The sequence below is a fragment of the Rhinatrema bivittatum genome, chromosome 3 (assembly GCF_901001135.1).
Source record: "Rhinatrema bivittatum chromosome 3, aRhiBiv1.1, whole genome shotgun sequence".
In the NCBI taxonomy this organism is placed as follows: Eukaryota; Metazoa; Chordata; class Amphibia; order Gymnophiona; family Rhinatrematidae; genus Rhinatrema; species Rhinatrema bivittatum.
Genome location: NC_042617.1, coordinates 268,997,045 through 269,014,162, shown reverse-complemented (window position 1 = coordinate 269,014,162; position 17,118 = coordinate 268,997,045). Strand labels below are relative to the sequence as shown.

Genomic DNA, 17,118 nt, shown 5'->3' with positions numbered 1-17,118 from the left:
ATACATATTCATTAGGGATATCCTGAAAACCTGACTGATTTGAGGCCCTTGAGGACCAGAATTGCCCACTCCTGTCCTAGGGTATAACCCCGCTTTTTGAATATGGAGCTATATATCATCCACAGTATTAATTTCCATTTTGAGTTTAATATTTTGTGTTACAATAGAAGTCTGCTAATGTAGGATTCTCTCTTAACTGGATGTCTTCCCTTTTAGCTGCGACATGACATCCACTGGTAGGTAGACCAACAAGAGAAGGGATCAGAAACTAAAGAAGAGAGGACAGAGGCCCTGAACCACAACCTCTTAAGAGATATTGAAAAGACTCAGCAGTGCCCAGTTAGAAAATAAACCCTCAAAGGGGGATGACATTTTTTTAATCTGTTTATTATGTTTACTGAAGATTTGTTTTATATATATAAAAATATTCTGTGTGGTGCTATTTAAGCATGAATTCAGGACTGGCTTTAGCATTGGTGTCACCTTGAGCAAGCATGAGGAGCAACATCCTCTGTGACCAGAGAGAATGCCTTGCAGCACTATGAGCAGCACTATGAGCAGCATCCCTTTAAAGCCAGTCCTGCATGAAAGATGGGTATGAATGCAAGAGTACGTATGCTTGTGTACTATGGAGGCAATTTCCAAATGAATTTCTATATGTAAACAGGAAAACCGCACCCGCTCTATACTGAGAAAACAGACATTGCCAGCGATAGTGAAAATCCTCTCATGTTCTTTGCTCTGCGTACTTTGAACCAGCAAAAATACACAGGGTAAAGAATCCCCATGATACCAGCCCACCATGGGATTTTCACATTTGCCATTCCCATGTATACTGCTAGTACAGAGATAGGCATCTCCAGTCCTCAAGGGCCCCTAACTGGTCAGGTGTTCAGGATAAACATAATGAAAAACGGTTTACCCTCAAAAATAGGCTCTTAGAAAACTGCCCACCCTATAACATAATGAGATTTGCATACAACGGAGACAATATGCCTGCAAATCTCTCTCATTCATATTCATCAGGATATCCTGAAAACCCGACCAGTTAGGGGCTCTCAAGGACCAGAGTTACCCAATCCTGCAGGGCCATCTTTTGGGGAGTGCAACCTGTGCAGTCACATATGGCAGCATCCATTAGGGTGCGCCACAACAGCTCTCTCATAATGCTTCTTAAAAAAAAAAAATCTATCTTACTTCCCAATACAGCCCTGAGGGCTGAGGAGCTGCTGCAGCCCTGAGGCTGAAGGAAAGCAGGTGCTCCTTCAGGGATTCCTACCTACCAAGATGGCCTGCAGGGCAAAACTGCTGGTACCACATGACTTCCTCATGGTGTAGGGGACCGAAGATCAGCTGTTGTGTGCTCCCTTTTCCCCCACAGCCCAATAGGCAGGAGAGCGGAGCTGCAGCCGGTGCGTCTATTTAAGCAACTCTTCTTGCCGCCAACTCCTCCCCCTCTCACATGGTTTAAACAGCTGTGCTGAAGGAAGAGGAGCTGGCAGCAGGAGGAAATACTTTGACAGAATGCTCAGCCTTGGCTTTGCTCGCCTGCCAATCAGGCTGTGATGACTATATTGGGAGAGGGGAAGACTAATTTGGAAGGTGAGGGAGGTATGGGTGCTGTAGGCTGGAGTGATTTGGAAGGAAAGGGAAGGGAGGATAGAAGGAAAAAGAAGATGGCAGGTGAGGAGGGATTGGAAGGTGAAAGAGGAAATGTGGAAAGCATGGGGATGGAAGGAGAGAAAGGTGGATGGAAGGGGGTGTTGGAAGGTGAGAAGGATCAGAGGAAAATAGACATATTTTGCTGCTTGAGTCCTGGGAATTAGTGCTGTTTTAGAATAGCAGATTTGCTATAGGGTTTATTGCTGCATTACAGAGGTACTGGTAGTGGAGGAAATTTGTGTTGCTGTTATTAAGTGACGCCACGATTTGAATAGTTTTCTTTGCATGATGAACTGAAGGAGGACACTCCTAATTCTGCTCTGCACTTATTGTTGGGGGAATTTTTAAATAAAGAGTATGTTTACTGAACTCAAGGAGCAAGGTTTATTTTGTAGTTTTGTCCTCAGACCTACTGGTAGAGGAAGATATTCACAGCACCAGCAATGCATCGTAGTGACAAAAACCTAAGTTTGTCATTGGGAGGGGATATCAGTTATGGGGACAATCAGCTAGGGATCAGATAGATCCGTGAAGAGAATGCACGTGAAGGCAGTATTTTTCATGGCAGGGGGCAGCACCAATTTCAGTTTTTGCACAGGGCTTCAGTTAGCCTAGAGTTGACCTGGCAGCCCTGTGCTAGTGAATGCATGAGACCGAGAATGGGAAGATGAGATACAATTGGAAGGAAGGGATAGTGGTGAAAATATGGTAAGAATGATAAGCTGTTTGTGTAAGATGTAAGGTCTGGCAAGTGATTTTAAAAAGACGAGTGCTATGATCTGCAGTAGAGAAACTGCCATGAAAAAGTACAGTCAGTGTTTTTCAGAAAGCAGACAGTTTCATTCACATTCCCTATTAAGGCATGTGGTAGACACAAATGGTGCAGGTTGTTTCAGCTACATTTGTCAATTTTGCCATGGGAGGAAAAAAAAAATGTTAAAAGTAACAAAATCTCTCCCACAGACCAGAATGGAAACTGCACGGCTGCAGCTAGGACCTCTTTTCGAAACTCCAGCCCTAAGAAGAGTAAACGTATTCAGGTGTGAAGGCTCTGAGAAGTGAATGAAACAGCAAAACATGTGTATGAATAACCTCTTCTGGCTAGTTCCTGGGTGGAGCTGAGGGCACTAATAATGGGTCTCCAATGGCCCCACTTCCTGCTTATCCCTAAATACCTTTCTTTTTTCTTTTTTTTTTAAGCTCTGCTGAATGTTTTATTGACTACTAGGTTACCTGCCTTGACAGCTGGTATTCAGCAAACACATATATTGCAAGATATTCACTCTGCAGAGGACAAAATTTATTCCACTGTCAAGAGTACAAAAACGTGCTTTAATGACATTCTAAACTGCTGACCCTCAGAGCAACAATACCTGCCAAGAAGACTGATGGCTGTTTACATTGCTTGTGCCGGTAAAAACGACAACTGGATTTATAACATTAGAAGACATTAAGGAACAGCTAAATCAAGTCTAACTGTCACCATTTTAATTCAATCAGTAAGGTGGTTTGTAGGTTAATGCTTTATGTTTTCTCTTTTTGGGTCAGCAGTGCAGCTCGTATTATTATTACTGACAAAAATGATACCAGTTCTTGGCAGCCATCGATGGAAATATGCTATAACTGCTCAGCAATTTGGGATCCTTGCCGACACAGTGCTCTATTTAAATTTCTACCACCGCTACTTATATTTATACAATATGATGTAAATGTTCAAAGTCTGAGACGCATTCTGCACGGTCAAAATAGAGTTGACCAGTTTAAGACGGCCATACTGGGGCAAATGGCTCCTTAGCCACCATACAGTGCACGTGTACTTTCATAATGTACATACTCTTGGCTGCACAGAAGACAGCTATTCCAGGTGGTGCTTTGGAGGCATGTTTGGAAATGCACATACACTGAATTTAAAAAAAAATATATGGGCATCGTAGGCATGCTATTAGAAGGTAATTTTCAAAGCCATTTCTAATAGTAAAATAACGATTTACCCTCAAAAATGGGCTCTTAGAAAACTGCCCACCCTATAACGGTGTAAAAGTATATACCTAAGGCCCCTGTTTACCAACAGTGCTCTGGGAGACTGGGGGGAGGGATTTGCACTTAACGTGCATAGTTTTGAATTCTCAAAAACGGGTGCTTGATTTTTTTTTTTTCCCTCAGAAAACTACCCTCACAAGTCAGCAGGTTTAAACATATGTGGGTAGCTTTCTGGGATTGTTTTCAAAAGGAAAAAGTATGACGGTAACTTTAATACTGGCACGCGGGTGCACACTGCACGCGTTTGTCGGCTCGAGCCCAGAGATGCGTCCATTTTATAATATGCGTGCCTATATGCGCGCATGTTATAAAACAGCCAGAACGGGCGTACATGTGCGCACAATTTTAAATGGATGTGCGCATGTGCATACAAATGCAGTGTCTACCGCGTAAGTGGGGGAATTTTATAAGGTAGTTTCCCCAGTTCATTGCCAGTTCGCCCAATTAAGGGATAGGACTTCCAAACCCCCCCTAGTTTAACGGTCTCCCTTTCCCCCATAAGCACCAACCCGTAATACCCCGCTGACTAGCCTAGATTTTTTTTATTTTATTTCTTATACATCATCCATAGCATTAGTAAAGTTAAGCGGCAGGGGATCCCAGCGCGCTTGTGCACGAAAGTGTTTATGCGCACATCTCTTGGCCTTTCCCCGACATGCCCATGCCCTGCCCAGACCAGGCCCAAGCCCCGCCCCCTTTTCAAAACTTTTCATTTGTGCACGTATTCGGAGATCCAGTGTACCCGCCCGCCTTTTAAAGTCTGCTCGGCACGTGCTGGCCTGACTTATCTGCGCAGGGCTTTTAAAATTTGCCTTTATGCGCGTAAATTTTGCCTTTGAAAATCAGTGTAAATCCAGGCTTTGCACCAGCGCAGGCAGTTTTAAAATAGCCCCCAGTGCACCTAACTTAGACTACTGTTTTGAAAACTTGCATACTTTTAGCTGCCTGATTATATGAGTACCTGTGTTTGAAAATCAGCTAGTCTTGTGTAGGATTAAAACCATGTGTGAAACTTTTCAGTTAGGAACCATAATGAAAACTTTGCCCTATATATGGACTCACCAATTACTGCTTGAGTAAGCATTACAATAAAGTCTGGGACATATTATAAGCTTTTGGGGAGGGGGGGAGACATATATTCCATATAGGTAAAAGTAATCCTTTTTAAAACACAAAATGTTTCTTCTGCAACTCTCTCCTTGTGGTCGGGGGACAGCTAATGGGGCTGGACATCTTAAGGTTTAAGAGTTCAGTCTTACACACTTGCCCAGTGCCTTGTCCCAGCATTATATAAGCTCAGGGAGGAAAGACCTCAATTTGGGGATCTTATCACACATTAACAGACTTTCCACAATTCAAAAACTAATTGGATCCTTTCCAGTTCAGGTTCAGACCTCACTACAACACAGAAACTGCTCTAGTTAGACTTGTTGATGAAGTAAAACTCTGCCTAGACTATGGACAACCTGCTCTTCTGGTACTCCTTTACCTCTCAGCAGCATATGACACTACAGACCATGAATTCCTCAGTTCTTGACTAATGGATTTATGACTTACTGGAATAGTTTAAATCCTTCCTTTAAAATCGCACTCAAACCATAACCCTTGGACAGGTGCTCTCAATACCTCATCCCGTACCCTGTGGTGTGCCACAAGGATCCACCCTATCTCCTATTCTTTTCAACATCTACATAGCCCCACTTGGCACATTAATCAGAGACTACTAGATTCTTTATCACTCCTATGCAGTTGACATCCAGCTACTACGTATTCTAGGCTCAGACCCGACCATGCAATCACCAACCTAAATAATTACCTTAAAAGGATCTGAGACTGGCTATACTACAACAAATGAAACTAAACCCCCTAAACAATGGAGATTTTGTGGATTGAGAAAAAGGACTACAGCCATATCCACTCAAGATTGACCTTGGAAAGACTAATGCTACCCTTGAGCCACCAAGTCCACAGCCTCAGTTTCATATTAGACTGCCAACTCAATATTTAATTTATTTATACATTTTTATATACCGTCATTCAATATTCTATCATGAACGGTTTACAATCAGTCAGAAAATAAACCATACAGCATAAATCATAAAAATTCAATATGTATAATACTAACAATAAAATAAAATATAGTAAAATTAGTAAAATAATACATAAAGATAAACTTAACTAACATGATTTTAAAAATTAGGCCTTGGACGGTACTTCCTACAATGATGAAACAAATTTAAACCTTTCCATCATAAAGCTTTTTTAAATAGCCATGTCTTTAGATCTCTTTTTTTTGTGTTATATATTTTTATTGGATTTTTATAAAGCCAAACAATGTGCCACATAACATAGAACCGATACAATATACCAGAACAGTAAATCTAAAACAGTAAATAGAAAAAAATAGAAAAAATAAACTTTCGTAACTGCTCATGAAGTGGACAATGACGTGCAACATAAGAAACCTGTCGCTGAGAGTACGTAAATGTCACAAAGTCTGCATGCGTCAAATGTACATTTTCTCCCATTTCATCCTTAATCTAACCCATCCCTCCCACCCCCCACCCTCTATCTATCCAACATCTATTTCTTCTTATTCTCTCAAACTTTCATTCGGTGTTCACTTATTTAGTAAAACAGTGTAACAATGTCACAATGTAACAGTAGAGTACAGCATTAAAGCTATGAGACAGTGGTACAATAAACCATAAAAGCAATATCTTGTAAGCAGTAATACAATAAACCATTTAAGCATTTAAGCGACATCACGTGTAGGTAACAGTTAACAGTTAGATGGGCAGCGTCGACTTTGGGATTAAAGAGTGAAAACCGCATCCACAGAGTCATTGAGCCCCTAAAGTCTAGGACCTCCTGAATTCGGGTCCGAGTCTAGTCTTGGCAGATGCTTGATCAGATGCACAGGTTGGCTTTGCAGATAAGCCGACCACACAGCAGTAGTGTGCCGTTGTTTCGAGACGGTCAAGGCTTTAGCCGTCATATATTCAAACGTAGCTATTTGTAATAGTTTCCTATGCCAATGGACAATATTAGGAGGGTCAGTAGATATCCAATGGGTAACCACCACATGTTTGGCAATAAGACCAGCTTTACAGATGAAAAGTTTCTGCGACATAGTCAACAGATACTGAGTATCGTCAAACAAGCCAAACAACCATAACATGGGGTCAAGAGGTAATAAACAGTCATATATCTGAGAACAGTGTTGTTGAACCTCTAGCCACAACTGTTTAATTTTAGTACATTCCCAGAAACTATGCATATAGTGTCCCTCCTCAGTTCCACACTTCAAACAAAGAGGAGAAGTGGTAATCCCCAACTGAAAAGCTACTGAGTTGGTACAATATAACTGCCATATAAATTTAAAATTTAATTCTCTCAAATTCGCATTTTCTGTAACCTTACCACTTTGTAAAAGATATCGCTTGATTGTACTAGTCGTTAATGATATAGAGGAGTATTTAGCCCATTTATTTAATATCCCGTCATAAGCGTTGATATTCAAATGTGAGTGTAACATGGTAGAGAACATTGAACAAGAATATTTGATCTGTGGCCTAGTACAAAACATTACCGCCAAGCAGCCCCTCTGACCTATGGAAAGCGTAGGCCATTGTGCTTGAAAAAGATAATGTCGCACCTGAAGATATGCATAGAAGTCTTCTTTAGGAATGTGAAATTTATCTTGGAGCTCAGAAAAACTATACATCGTATCAGTTGTGGGAGAAAATAGTTGAGAAACCCTTACTAGCCCTCTCTGTGCCCAATTATGAAATACAGTTTGTCCTATACCCGGTGGGAACTGGGGGTTATCACAGATTTCCATAAGGAGAGAAAGAGGATTCAATGGAATCCCCAGTTTTTTACAAAAATAGACCCAGGCTTGTCTACTGGATTGAAGTATCAGATAACCTCGACAAGCGTATGGAAGTTGGCTCCATTTAAGTTGTATGAGAGTTGCTAAAGAATAATTATTAAGCCAACTACGAATATAGGTAGATGGTGAAAAAAAGGTAGTACCTAGTATCCAGTCCCGGATATGTCTCAACATACTTACTAGGTTATAATCTCTAAAATTCGGGCAGGACAGTCCCCCATTTCCCGATCTGATTTGTAAGTATTTTAGCGCTAATCTGGATCTCTTCCCCCGCCACAAAAATTTGCGCAAAATTTTATAAATGGTGCACAGGTCCTTATTCTTTAACCAAATTGGAAGCATTTGAAAGAGATATAACCATTTAGGGAGTTCCATCATTTTGAATAAATGGAGCCGTCCCGTTAGAGACAGAGGTAGTGAGGTCCAATTAACCATTCGTTTTTCCATTTTTTGTAATAAGGGCTGCACATTAACATCGTAGACAGTTGTAATTAAACTTGGTATAAAAACTCCCAAATACTTAATCTGTTTGTGGGCCCATTTAAGGGGGAATGACGGACCCCATGCTGTACTCAAGTCACCATAAAGTTCCAAAGCTTCAGATTTGTCCACGTTAATTTTTAGGCCAGAAAATGACCCATACCATTTTTGTAATTCAAGAACTCTTGGTAAGGACCGTTGCGGATCTGTCAGATATATGAGAATATCATCAGCAAATGTTAGACGTTAGATCATTATGTGTAAGACCACTAATGGAGCTATCTTCATAAATATAACGTAACAGTGGGTCTATGGCCATGATATATAATAAAGGGGACAGAGGGCATCCTTGTCGCACTCCTCGTTTAGGTTCAAAGGCCAGGGAGGCATGACCATTTGCCAAAATATGAGAGGATGGAGATTGATATAGAAGGGTAACGTATGAATAGAGACTCCCGTGTAACCCATATCTCCCTAATACTGAGAACATATAATCCCAGGAAACTCGGTCGAAAGCTTTCTCAGAGTCAAAACTCACCGCCATCGAGGGCAGTTTGTATTTTTGACTATAAGAAATAGCAGTAACCAATTTTGCAATGTGCGAACTGGCCGATCTTCCCTTCACAAACCCCACCTGATGCGGTGATATCAGGGAGGGAAGTATCGCATTCAGATGCTTTGCCAGAACATTTGCGAGTATTTTGAGATCACAATTTAATAGTGAAATTGGTCTGTAAGACGCTGGTTGAGTAAGATCTTTACCGGGTTTAGGTAATATGGTGATATATGCTTGATTGAACTGTGGGGGAAATTGTTTTTTGTCTAAAGCTCCTTGATAGAATGAGCCGAGAGACTCAGGAATTGTGTCCCCTAATATCTTGTAATAATCATACGTAAAGCCATCCGGACCTGGCGCTTTACCGGGTTTACAAGCTTTAATAGCCATCTGAATTTCAAGTTCCGAAATGGGAGAATTCAGGGAATCCAATTGTAGTGCAGATATTTGGGGGATGTGGAGAGACTTAAAAAAAGAGTCTTCTTCCGTGCTACCGCCCAGTCTATCCTCCGTATACAAATGCTCGTAAAAACCCTTCAACACCTCACAGATATCAGTCCCTTTAACTGCCCATGTCCCCTGGGGTGTCTTTAATTTATCTATGTAAGTTTTACTTTGTCTGAGTTTCACCAATTTTGCCAACAGTCTACCCGATTTGTTCCCGAACCGGAAATAGGTATGTTCCTTATAATGAAAGGCTTTTAATGATTTCTGATGTAGGTAGGATTGTAAGGAATTCAATGTGGCAGAATATCGGTCAAAATTGGCCGGTGTAGGATTTCTTATTATTTCGCTCTTGGCCTTTTTGAGCTCCACTTCCAGGGATATGATTTTCTCATGTATGAGTTTATTTCTACTGCGCACATACGATATGATTTCACCTCTCATGACCGCTTTCCCAGTTTCCCAAAATAAATTCATATCTGATGTATGTTGTGCATTATTAATTTGGAATTGTTCCCATTTGGTGCACAAGAATTGTTGAAAAGGAAGATCATCTTTCAGGTAGGCTGGAAACCGCCACCAAGAATGTGGTGGTAACTTATTGTCCAGTTGGAAATCCACCCAAATGAGTGCGTGATCAGAGACTCCCATGGGACCTATCTCTGCCGAGGAAATCTGATGGAAGAGATATGCAGAACCCAGAATGTAATCTATCCTTGAAAGAGTGCCATGGGCTTTGGAAACATGTGTGTAATCATGCGCATCACTGTTAAGAGTTCTCCAATAATCTAATAGCTGCAGATCTTGACAGAGCTGACTAATACTCGTCGTCTGAAGCTTCTGTGCTAGTTTGCTTGGTGGGACAGACCGGTCCAGTACCGGGTCGTGAACACTATTAAAATCTCCCATTATAAATATACCTCCTTTTCCGTGGGTAATGAGCATGTTTGTAATGGAGGAAAAAAACTTTTTGTCAGGTGTATTTGGCCCATAAACGTTACAGATGGTGATCTCCTTTCCATTTATTTTACCTATAAGAATAATGTATCTGCCCTCAGAGTCTGACATCTCAGAGAGTAGTTGAAATGAAACATTCCTATGCACAAGCACTGCTACCCCCGCTTTTTTCCCTACAGCAGGCGAGAAGAAGGTAGCTCCCACCCAATCTTTTTGTAATTTCCTACTTTCAGATGCTGTGAGATGGGTTTCCTGTAAACAGGCAATATGTATTTTAGACCTTTTTAGAAAGGAGAGCACCTTCGTGCGTTTTATTGGACTGCCCAGGCCATTGACATTTAAACTTGCCAATCTCAAAGAATTATGAGACTTGGCCAAAATTTACCTTTTTGTGCCCAATCATTGTAAAGGAAAAACTGCAGACTCCCCAGCCTGAGTCCGCAGAGCCGTGAGGAAGAACTGATACCTGCATTAAAAGTATGTCCCACATGACATGTTCTATCTGCCTGACAAGCGGTAGTAAGCTTCAATCTACTGTACCCTGTAATACATAATAAGAGAAATATCCCACATAGTGCCCCCAAAGTCCCCAATCCCCCCTCCCTCATTTAAGTCAGCTAAGCTTCCCTCTACACGAGGGATATATGGGAGCACGCTAATGATGTGATGTGCTCCCCCCTCCCGAGTCAGCAACAAACTTTAACAACAATAACTGTATAAACATAAGCAATCCTGTGTGTTCCCCGGACCCATCCAACACGGTAAGAACTGCAAGTGGAAAGTGGCCATCCACCTCCTGCGTGGGTCTTCTTTCCAAGGCACGTCGGTCAGTCAAGCTAGTTAATACAAATCAAATATCCATGAAAAGGACAGTTTAGAAAGAAAAAGTAAAGGTGGAGATAACCAGAGCGAAGTCCATAATGTACCAAATAAAGCTTATGGCCAGTAAAAAATATTTGCCATACCCCTTACCGCACCTGGAGTATAAATCAGGCACTTAAAATCCAGCCAGCCTGACTTTGAAAGTAAAAAGAAAATACCATAGGAGTAAAGACCCCCGTCCTGGCAAGTGCTTAATAAATGGAAAAAAAAACAGAAAATGTCCGGGCAGGGCAACAAAATATTCTGTACTGAATCTGTGCGTAGCTGGAGAGGTGGTAAAACCCCGTGGGGCTCCGCAAAGTCTAAAAGAGGATGAAGTCCAGCCTTTCACCCCAACCCGGTATTAGTAATACGTTAGAACCAGTTCAAGTAATAAGGTGCCCATCATGATCTGGGGTTTGATCCGCTGACCCACGATCTTAGTTTCCCGCCACTAGTCCAAAGTTAGGGCACACAGAGATCGTCCTGAATAAATCCCCTCCGAGAATCAACCATGGCAAAAACAAGACAAAACAGTTCAGTCTTTAGAGAATCCTGCCATAAATTGTTTGGCCGGTTCCACTTCTGTAAATTGGTGATCCTTTCCATCATATCGAATTTTCAGTATAGCAGGGTATAGTAACTGGAATCGCACGTTAGTTTTAAACAATTCGGTGCATAGTGGGCTGAAGAGCTTCCTTTTCTGTACTAGTTGTGCAGAGAAATCTTGAAATATTTTTATTTCAGTATTTTGGTACAGAACTTTTTGCTTCTTCCTGTATGCCTGCATTATTTTTTGTTTATGTGCCCAACTCATAATTTTGGCGATTATTAAGCGTGGTCTAGGGTCCCCATCTCTTTTCCTCCCTAAACGGTGGGCCCGCTCAATATGCAAGGGCTCAGACAGATCATGCAGTTCCAGCGTGTCAAGGAGCCATTTTGTCAGAAATGTTTCTAGGTCTTGTTCATTTATATTTTCGGGGAAACCTGCCAGTCTGATATTATTCCTTCTCGCCCTATTTTCCAAGTCATCTAACTTCTCTGCTTGGGTTCCTGTCAGTTTCTCCAGTCGCAATACTTTAGTGGTAAGCTCTACGCGCTCATCTTCTAATGTGGACACCCGATTTTCCACGAGGTCCAGCCTCGGATGTAATTCGGTAAGTGCATCTTTAACTTCTTGAAATTTAGCCGCCAATTCCGTGAACCGGGAGTCCAACGCCAAGACGACTGCATTTGTGACACTTACAGTTAAGTCGTCCTTTGAGTTTGTAGGCACGTGTGCAGCCGGGGAACTCGAGGGAGTGGCCGAGTCCGCCATTTTAGAGCTTGTGCCGCCAGCTTTTTCTTTGTCCTTTTTAGTTCCCTTAACGGGCATTGCACTGGGCGATCTCAGCATGAATTTGTCTATGGACATGAGACGTACAATTCCTGCAAGTTTGAAAGAGTTTGCGATCCTCAGATGCCCAATTTTGTTGCCGACTCGGGAGATCAGAGCACAGAGCCTCCGCAGACACGTCTGCTTAGCTGCACCGCATCACGTGACCCCCCTTTAGATCTCTTTTAAAGATCTTAACATCTGTCTGTTGTCTTAGTTCATCTTGCAGACTGTTCAATAACTTTGAACTTGCCACTGAGATCGCTCTTGACCTTACCTCACTAAGATGTGCCAAGCGTATAGATGGAACAACCAAAAAAAAGGCCTTTGTTAGAAGAATGCAAATTTCTTTGTGGGGTATAAAGATGTAAAGCTACATTCAGCCATTCAGTATTCTCAGTATTAATAAATTTGTGTAGGAGGCAGAGGACTTTGAAGTCTATTCTGTATTTTATCAGTAATCAATGTAAGGACACCAATGTCAGTGTAATATGGTCAAATTCTTTGCATCCTGTTAGTGTTCTCGCAGTTGCATTTTGTAGAAGTTGCAATGGTCGTAATATATTGGCTGGTAGGCCAAGCAATAAAGAATTACAATAGTTTAAATTAAAAAATATCAATATTTGGAGGACTCTACGAAAATCAACTAGATTAAGGAGTGGCAGCCCAAATACAATTCCTAACCAAGCTGGCCTTTTTCCAACTATGCCTTCTTCTTTGATGACCTGGACCACTGTGACTCCCTCTACACTGAACTGCCAAAAAAAAAATTAAACTATCACCTTCAGCTTATTTAAAACTCAGCAGCACTAGCTATGCTACGCATAAGTAAAGTTGAACAGATCACCCCACTCCTAAAATCTCTAAACTAGCTACCAACACACTACCGTGTCTTATTCAAAGTCATGGACCTGGTCTTCAAGGCCCACCTCAGCAGCCAGCTTGTCCTATACATACCCTCCTGTCACTACGACCACTATCCCAAGCTCCCTCGGTGGCACCAGCCCTTAAGGAAATACCTTTTACCAACAATCAAAAGAAAACCTTCTCAGGATCAGTCCCTAACTCCTGGAACTCCCTACCTCTAGACATTAGGCTCATGCAAGCCCTCCTCACCATTAGGAAGAAACTGAAAATACAGCTATTTGTGGCAGCTTTTGGCCCATAGCCAGAACCGTAAATTCTCCAGAACTGGGCCACCATAACATAGACATCAAATGTAACCTATACTTGCACTCATATATTAACTGACTCTATTTTAACTGTGGTGTAATTTATGTAGGCTGTTACAAAATTATCCCCTCAAAGGGCAGAAGAGAGGATGAAGTGAATAGCTACTCAAAATGAACAACCCAAAATTGTATTTGTTGTTCTGGTTTAAAATTAAAATCATTAGAGGCCATATGGCAGCAAAAGTGCAGTTAATGAGCATGCAATGAAGGATAAGGATTTTTGCAAGGCCCTTTTCAGAGTCATAAAATGTATTATCAGCCTCATTAATATATGCTATGCATGAATTGTTCCCTAGACATCTTTGGAGAAAAGAGGGAAAGAAACATATGGAGTATTTTCAAGGAGTGATGTCAGCAAAAAGAATCAGAAAGAAGCCAAATATGCTTGGTCATACTTCAATGAACTTATCACCTCATTTAAATATCTACTCAAACACTTATTTACACAGCCCAGCTCCATAGAAAATAACAGAGAAAACTGCTGATGTATGATGACTATATTTGGGGAAGGATGAGAACTGATATGCTGTAGTTAAGCTCTGATGCTCAATACACAGGTCTTCACTGTACTACTTGGATCTCATGAAAGAATTATCACTTTTCAGCAGTTAAGAGGATGCAGACCTAATACGAGTCCATAAAAGAAAGATATTTGTTGCAGTTCCTGATTCACAGGAGAGTTCAGCTGAGCAGGTGATCTATAAGTCCTCAACTATAGTGTTGCAAGGACAGTGTAAAATGAATAGTGTAGGTACCATTGTATCCTTATTATGTGTTTGTAGGTGATAATGGGCAACCCATCTTCCCTTCCTCTTAACACCATTCCTACACCAATCTACTGGCTCAGAAAAGCACTATAATAGCGCCAATTAATCCACTACGCCAATTACTGACTGCATGTTTAGCCTTCAACTAACCAGAATACAAACATTCTGCTTTGTACACCTGCCAATGTTTTTTTCATTTTGTTTTCCTGATTTCAACATGTGAGAATTCTTTACTCATGTAAAATACATCCGTATTAGTATTTTTCCTTATAAATGTAAATATGGAAGTGTTTTGAAAAATGAATGATTTCTATTTTTCATTTGTTTATACTTTTTGACCTATTCATTCTTATGGAGCTGGGCTACATAAGTGCTTTTGATTATATTTAAATGAGGCAGTGTGGTGAGTGAAGTGTAGGTAAGCTTTTTTTTTTTTAACTTCTTGCCCTTATTTTAACCTGACGTCACAGTAAGGGGTAGATACATGCGCGCGTCCATGTGCACGCACTACCCAGTGTGCACACATGGACGTGTGATTTTATAACCTGCGCGCGCTGGCGCACGCATGTTATAAAATTCCAGGTCGACGCATGCAAGGGGGGGGGTATAATTTTGCAAATTCGCACAGCGACGCATCGGGGCCTTCCCCAGTTCCCTCCCAGTCCGCTCCAATTAAGACGTGGACTGGGAGGGAACTTCCCAAACCCCTACCCTAACTTCCCTTCTCTATCCTACCCTCCTCCTATCCCTATCCTAACTACCCGTATTTTTTTTATTTTTTGCTTTTGCAAAGGAGCAGGAGCAAGTTGCGAGCGCTGGCACAGCAGCAAATGGCCGCTGTACTGGGGGCCTCTAGCCCCGCCCCCTGGACCGCCCCACCCAGAAAACGCCCCCCAGCCTGTCCCTTTCAGGAAGGCCCACAGTTATGTGTGTACCGGCCTTTACGCGCGTAGCCGGACCTTTTTGAAAATAGGCTTGGCGCACATTAGGCCCAACCACGTGCATAAAGGCCGGATTTTACACGCGTGGCCTTTTTAAAATCTGCCCTTAAGAGCATATGCAAAGCACTTTCTCTGCCAAATTCCTTCAATAAAAGGAGAGCTAAACTGCACAATCTTCCTCTGAAACCCTTTCCTGGCTGGTGGGTCTTGGCATTGATATTTAGCTCCTGAACATATTTCCATAAGCAAGAATAGACTAGAATTCTGGATGTTGGTGACCTAAAGAAAGCAATTCTACACATCCAAAAAAGATAAAGAGGTTTATGTTTATTGTAATAAAGCTGACAATACAATTGGGGCAAATCTATAAACCTGCATAAAGCAGATTGATTCAGTTTTCCCAAGACATGAATGGCCCCAAATCCATTTTTTTAAACATAAGATTTGAATATTTTTATTTGATCAAGTTAGAAAACTTTCTAGCAGAAAGATATTCTCTAAGTCCTAATATTTTGTAAATCGAGTCCTGTGTTTCTGAGTGAATATTACATTTGTATATTTTCAACTTGACTGAGACTTTTCAGTGATGAAGCTCTCAATCTCCTCTTCAAAATCTTCACATCATTGCCTACTTGATATTTTCAGTTTCCAGTGGAAGAAGAGGGCACCTTTTAACAAACTGTCACAAACATATTGCTCCTTACAAATTTTACATCCTTTGATAAATCACTTATATGGAGTGTTCATCCATGGACACTGTGCACCCAGTCGTCTCATAAAATAAGATCTGTGCTGCACTGAATAGGCTTTTCTCAGAAGCCACTAATACTTACATCACTGTAATACTGTAACACTGTAATCACACCATGTCTCATATGTTTTGATGGACCTCAGTGTCAAGAAATATATTATGCACATAAGAAAGTATTCTTAATAGATTTCCTCTTGAAATACTGTTTGCCAAAAAAAAGCGTAACCATAACAGTGCCATAATATCTGAAACCAAAAATGTTGTAGAAACCTCATTTGAATATTTTTTTAAATAAAGTCCAAGGCCGCATGGAACTGAAGTACTCTTACCACCTTATCATCAGCTTGAAATTTTGCATATTGAATGCTCTAATCCCCAAAAACCCCAAAACTTTGTCAGCAGAACAAACATCACTCCAAACCTTGCCAACAAATTGCATCAGTCATGAAGATTTACCCAAATAATCACATTACATCATAGTTGTTTCCTTTTAAACATAAGTGATCTTATTTATAAAGACCTGTGTACTTACCAACAGTGATAGAGTACTCGCAGTGGAAGTAACCACCTGGCTGCTTCTTCTTCAGCATGGAGCAAAGATCAAGGTTATTTAAAATTTCATCTCCAAAGTAATGGTTTTTAAAGTCTTCATATAAACTTGGATCAATTTTTTTCAACCCCTAGAGAGAGCAAAATAATCTGTAAGCCATGAGAACAGAATAGCAGCTTATGATTTTCTCTCGGCTGTTGTATTTTTGCAGTTGTTTCTTCTCTTTTTCTGTGGGGTTCTAAAATATTAAACAAAGAGATGTGTGAACATTTCATGATGCCCAGGGTCCTTCTCTGGTACATACAATTCCATATGGTTATAACTAGTAATCAATGGCAGAGCAATTTGAAAATTGGTCAATGACATCACAATCAGGCCGATACAATAAAAATCACGGGAGAGCGCACAGGCCACTCTCCTGTGCGCGCGATTCAGAAAACAAATTTATTCAAATTAGGGCCCGAGGTAAAAAGAGGCACTAGGGACACTAGCGCTTCCCTAGGGCCTCTTTTTGGACAGGAGCGGCGGCTGTCAGCGGGTTTGACAGCCGATACTCAATTTTGCCGGCGTCGGTTCTCAAACCCGCTGACAGCCATGGGCTCGGAAA

The 17,118-nt window shown here is 41.2% G+C and overlaps 1 protein-coding gene and 1 long non-coding RNA gene across 8 annotated transcripts in view; one reads left to right on the top strand and one right to left on the bottom strand.

Annotated features, from left to right (window-relative positions):
- AKAP7 (A-kinase anchoring protein 7) overlaps positions 1–17,118 on the bottom strand; it is a 536,627-nt gene that overhangs the window by 334,231 nt on the left and 185,278 nt on the right. For all 5 annotated transcript variants that reach the window (XM_029594580.1, XM_029594582.1, XM_029594577.1 and 2 more), the window contains one exon: positions 16,494–16,641. In XM_029594580.1, the coding sequence (XP_029450440.1) occupies positions 16,494–16,641 (148 nt within the window). The remainder of the gene's footprint in view (positions 1–16,493; positions 16,642–17,118) is intronic.
- LOC115087412 lies at positions 1,449–12,321 on the top strand. 3 transcript variants are annotated; one of them, XR_003855517.1, is made up of 3 exons: positions 1,449–1,602; positions 2,626–2,743; positions 2,863–12,321. It is a non-coding gene; the product is annotated as an uncharacterized LOC115087412 (long non-coding RNA). The 3 variants fall into 3 exon arrangements; XR_003855515.1 differs by lacking the exon at positions 1,449–1,602 and adding an exon at positions 1,637–1,683; XR_003855516.1 differs by lacking the exon at positions 1,449–1,602 and adding an exon at positions 1,684–1,770.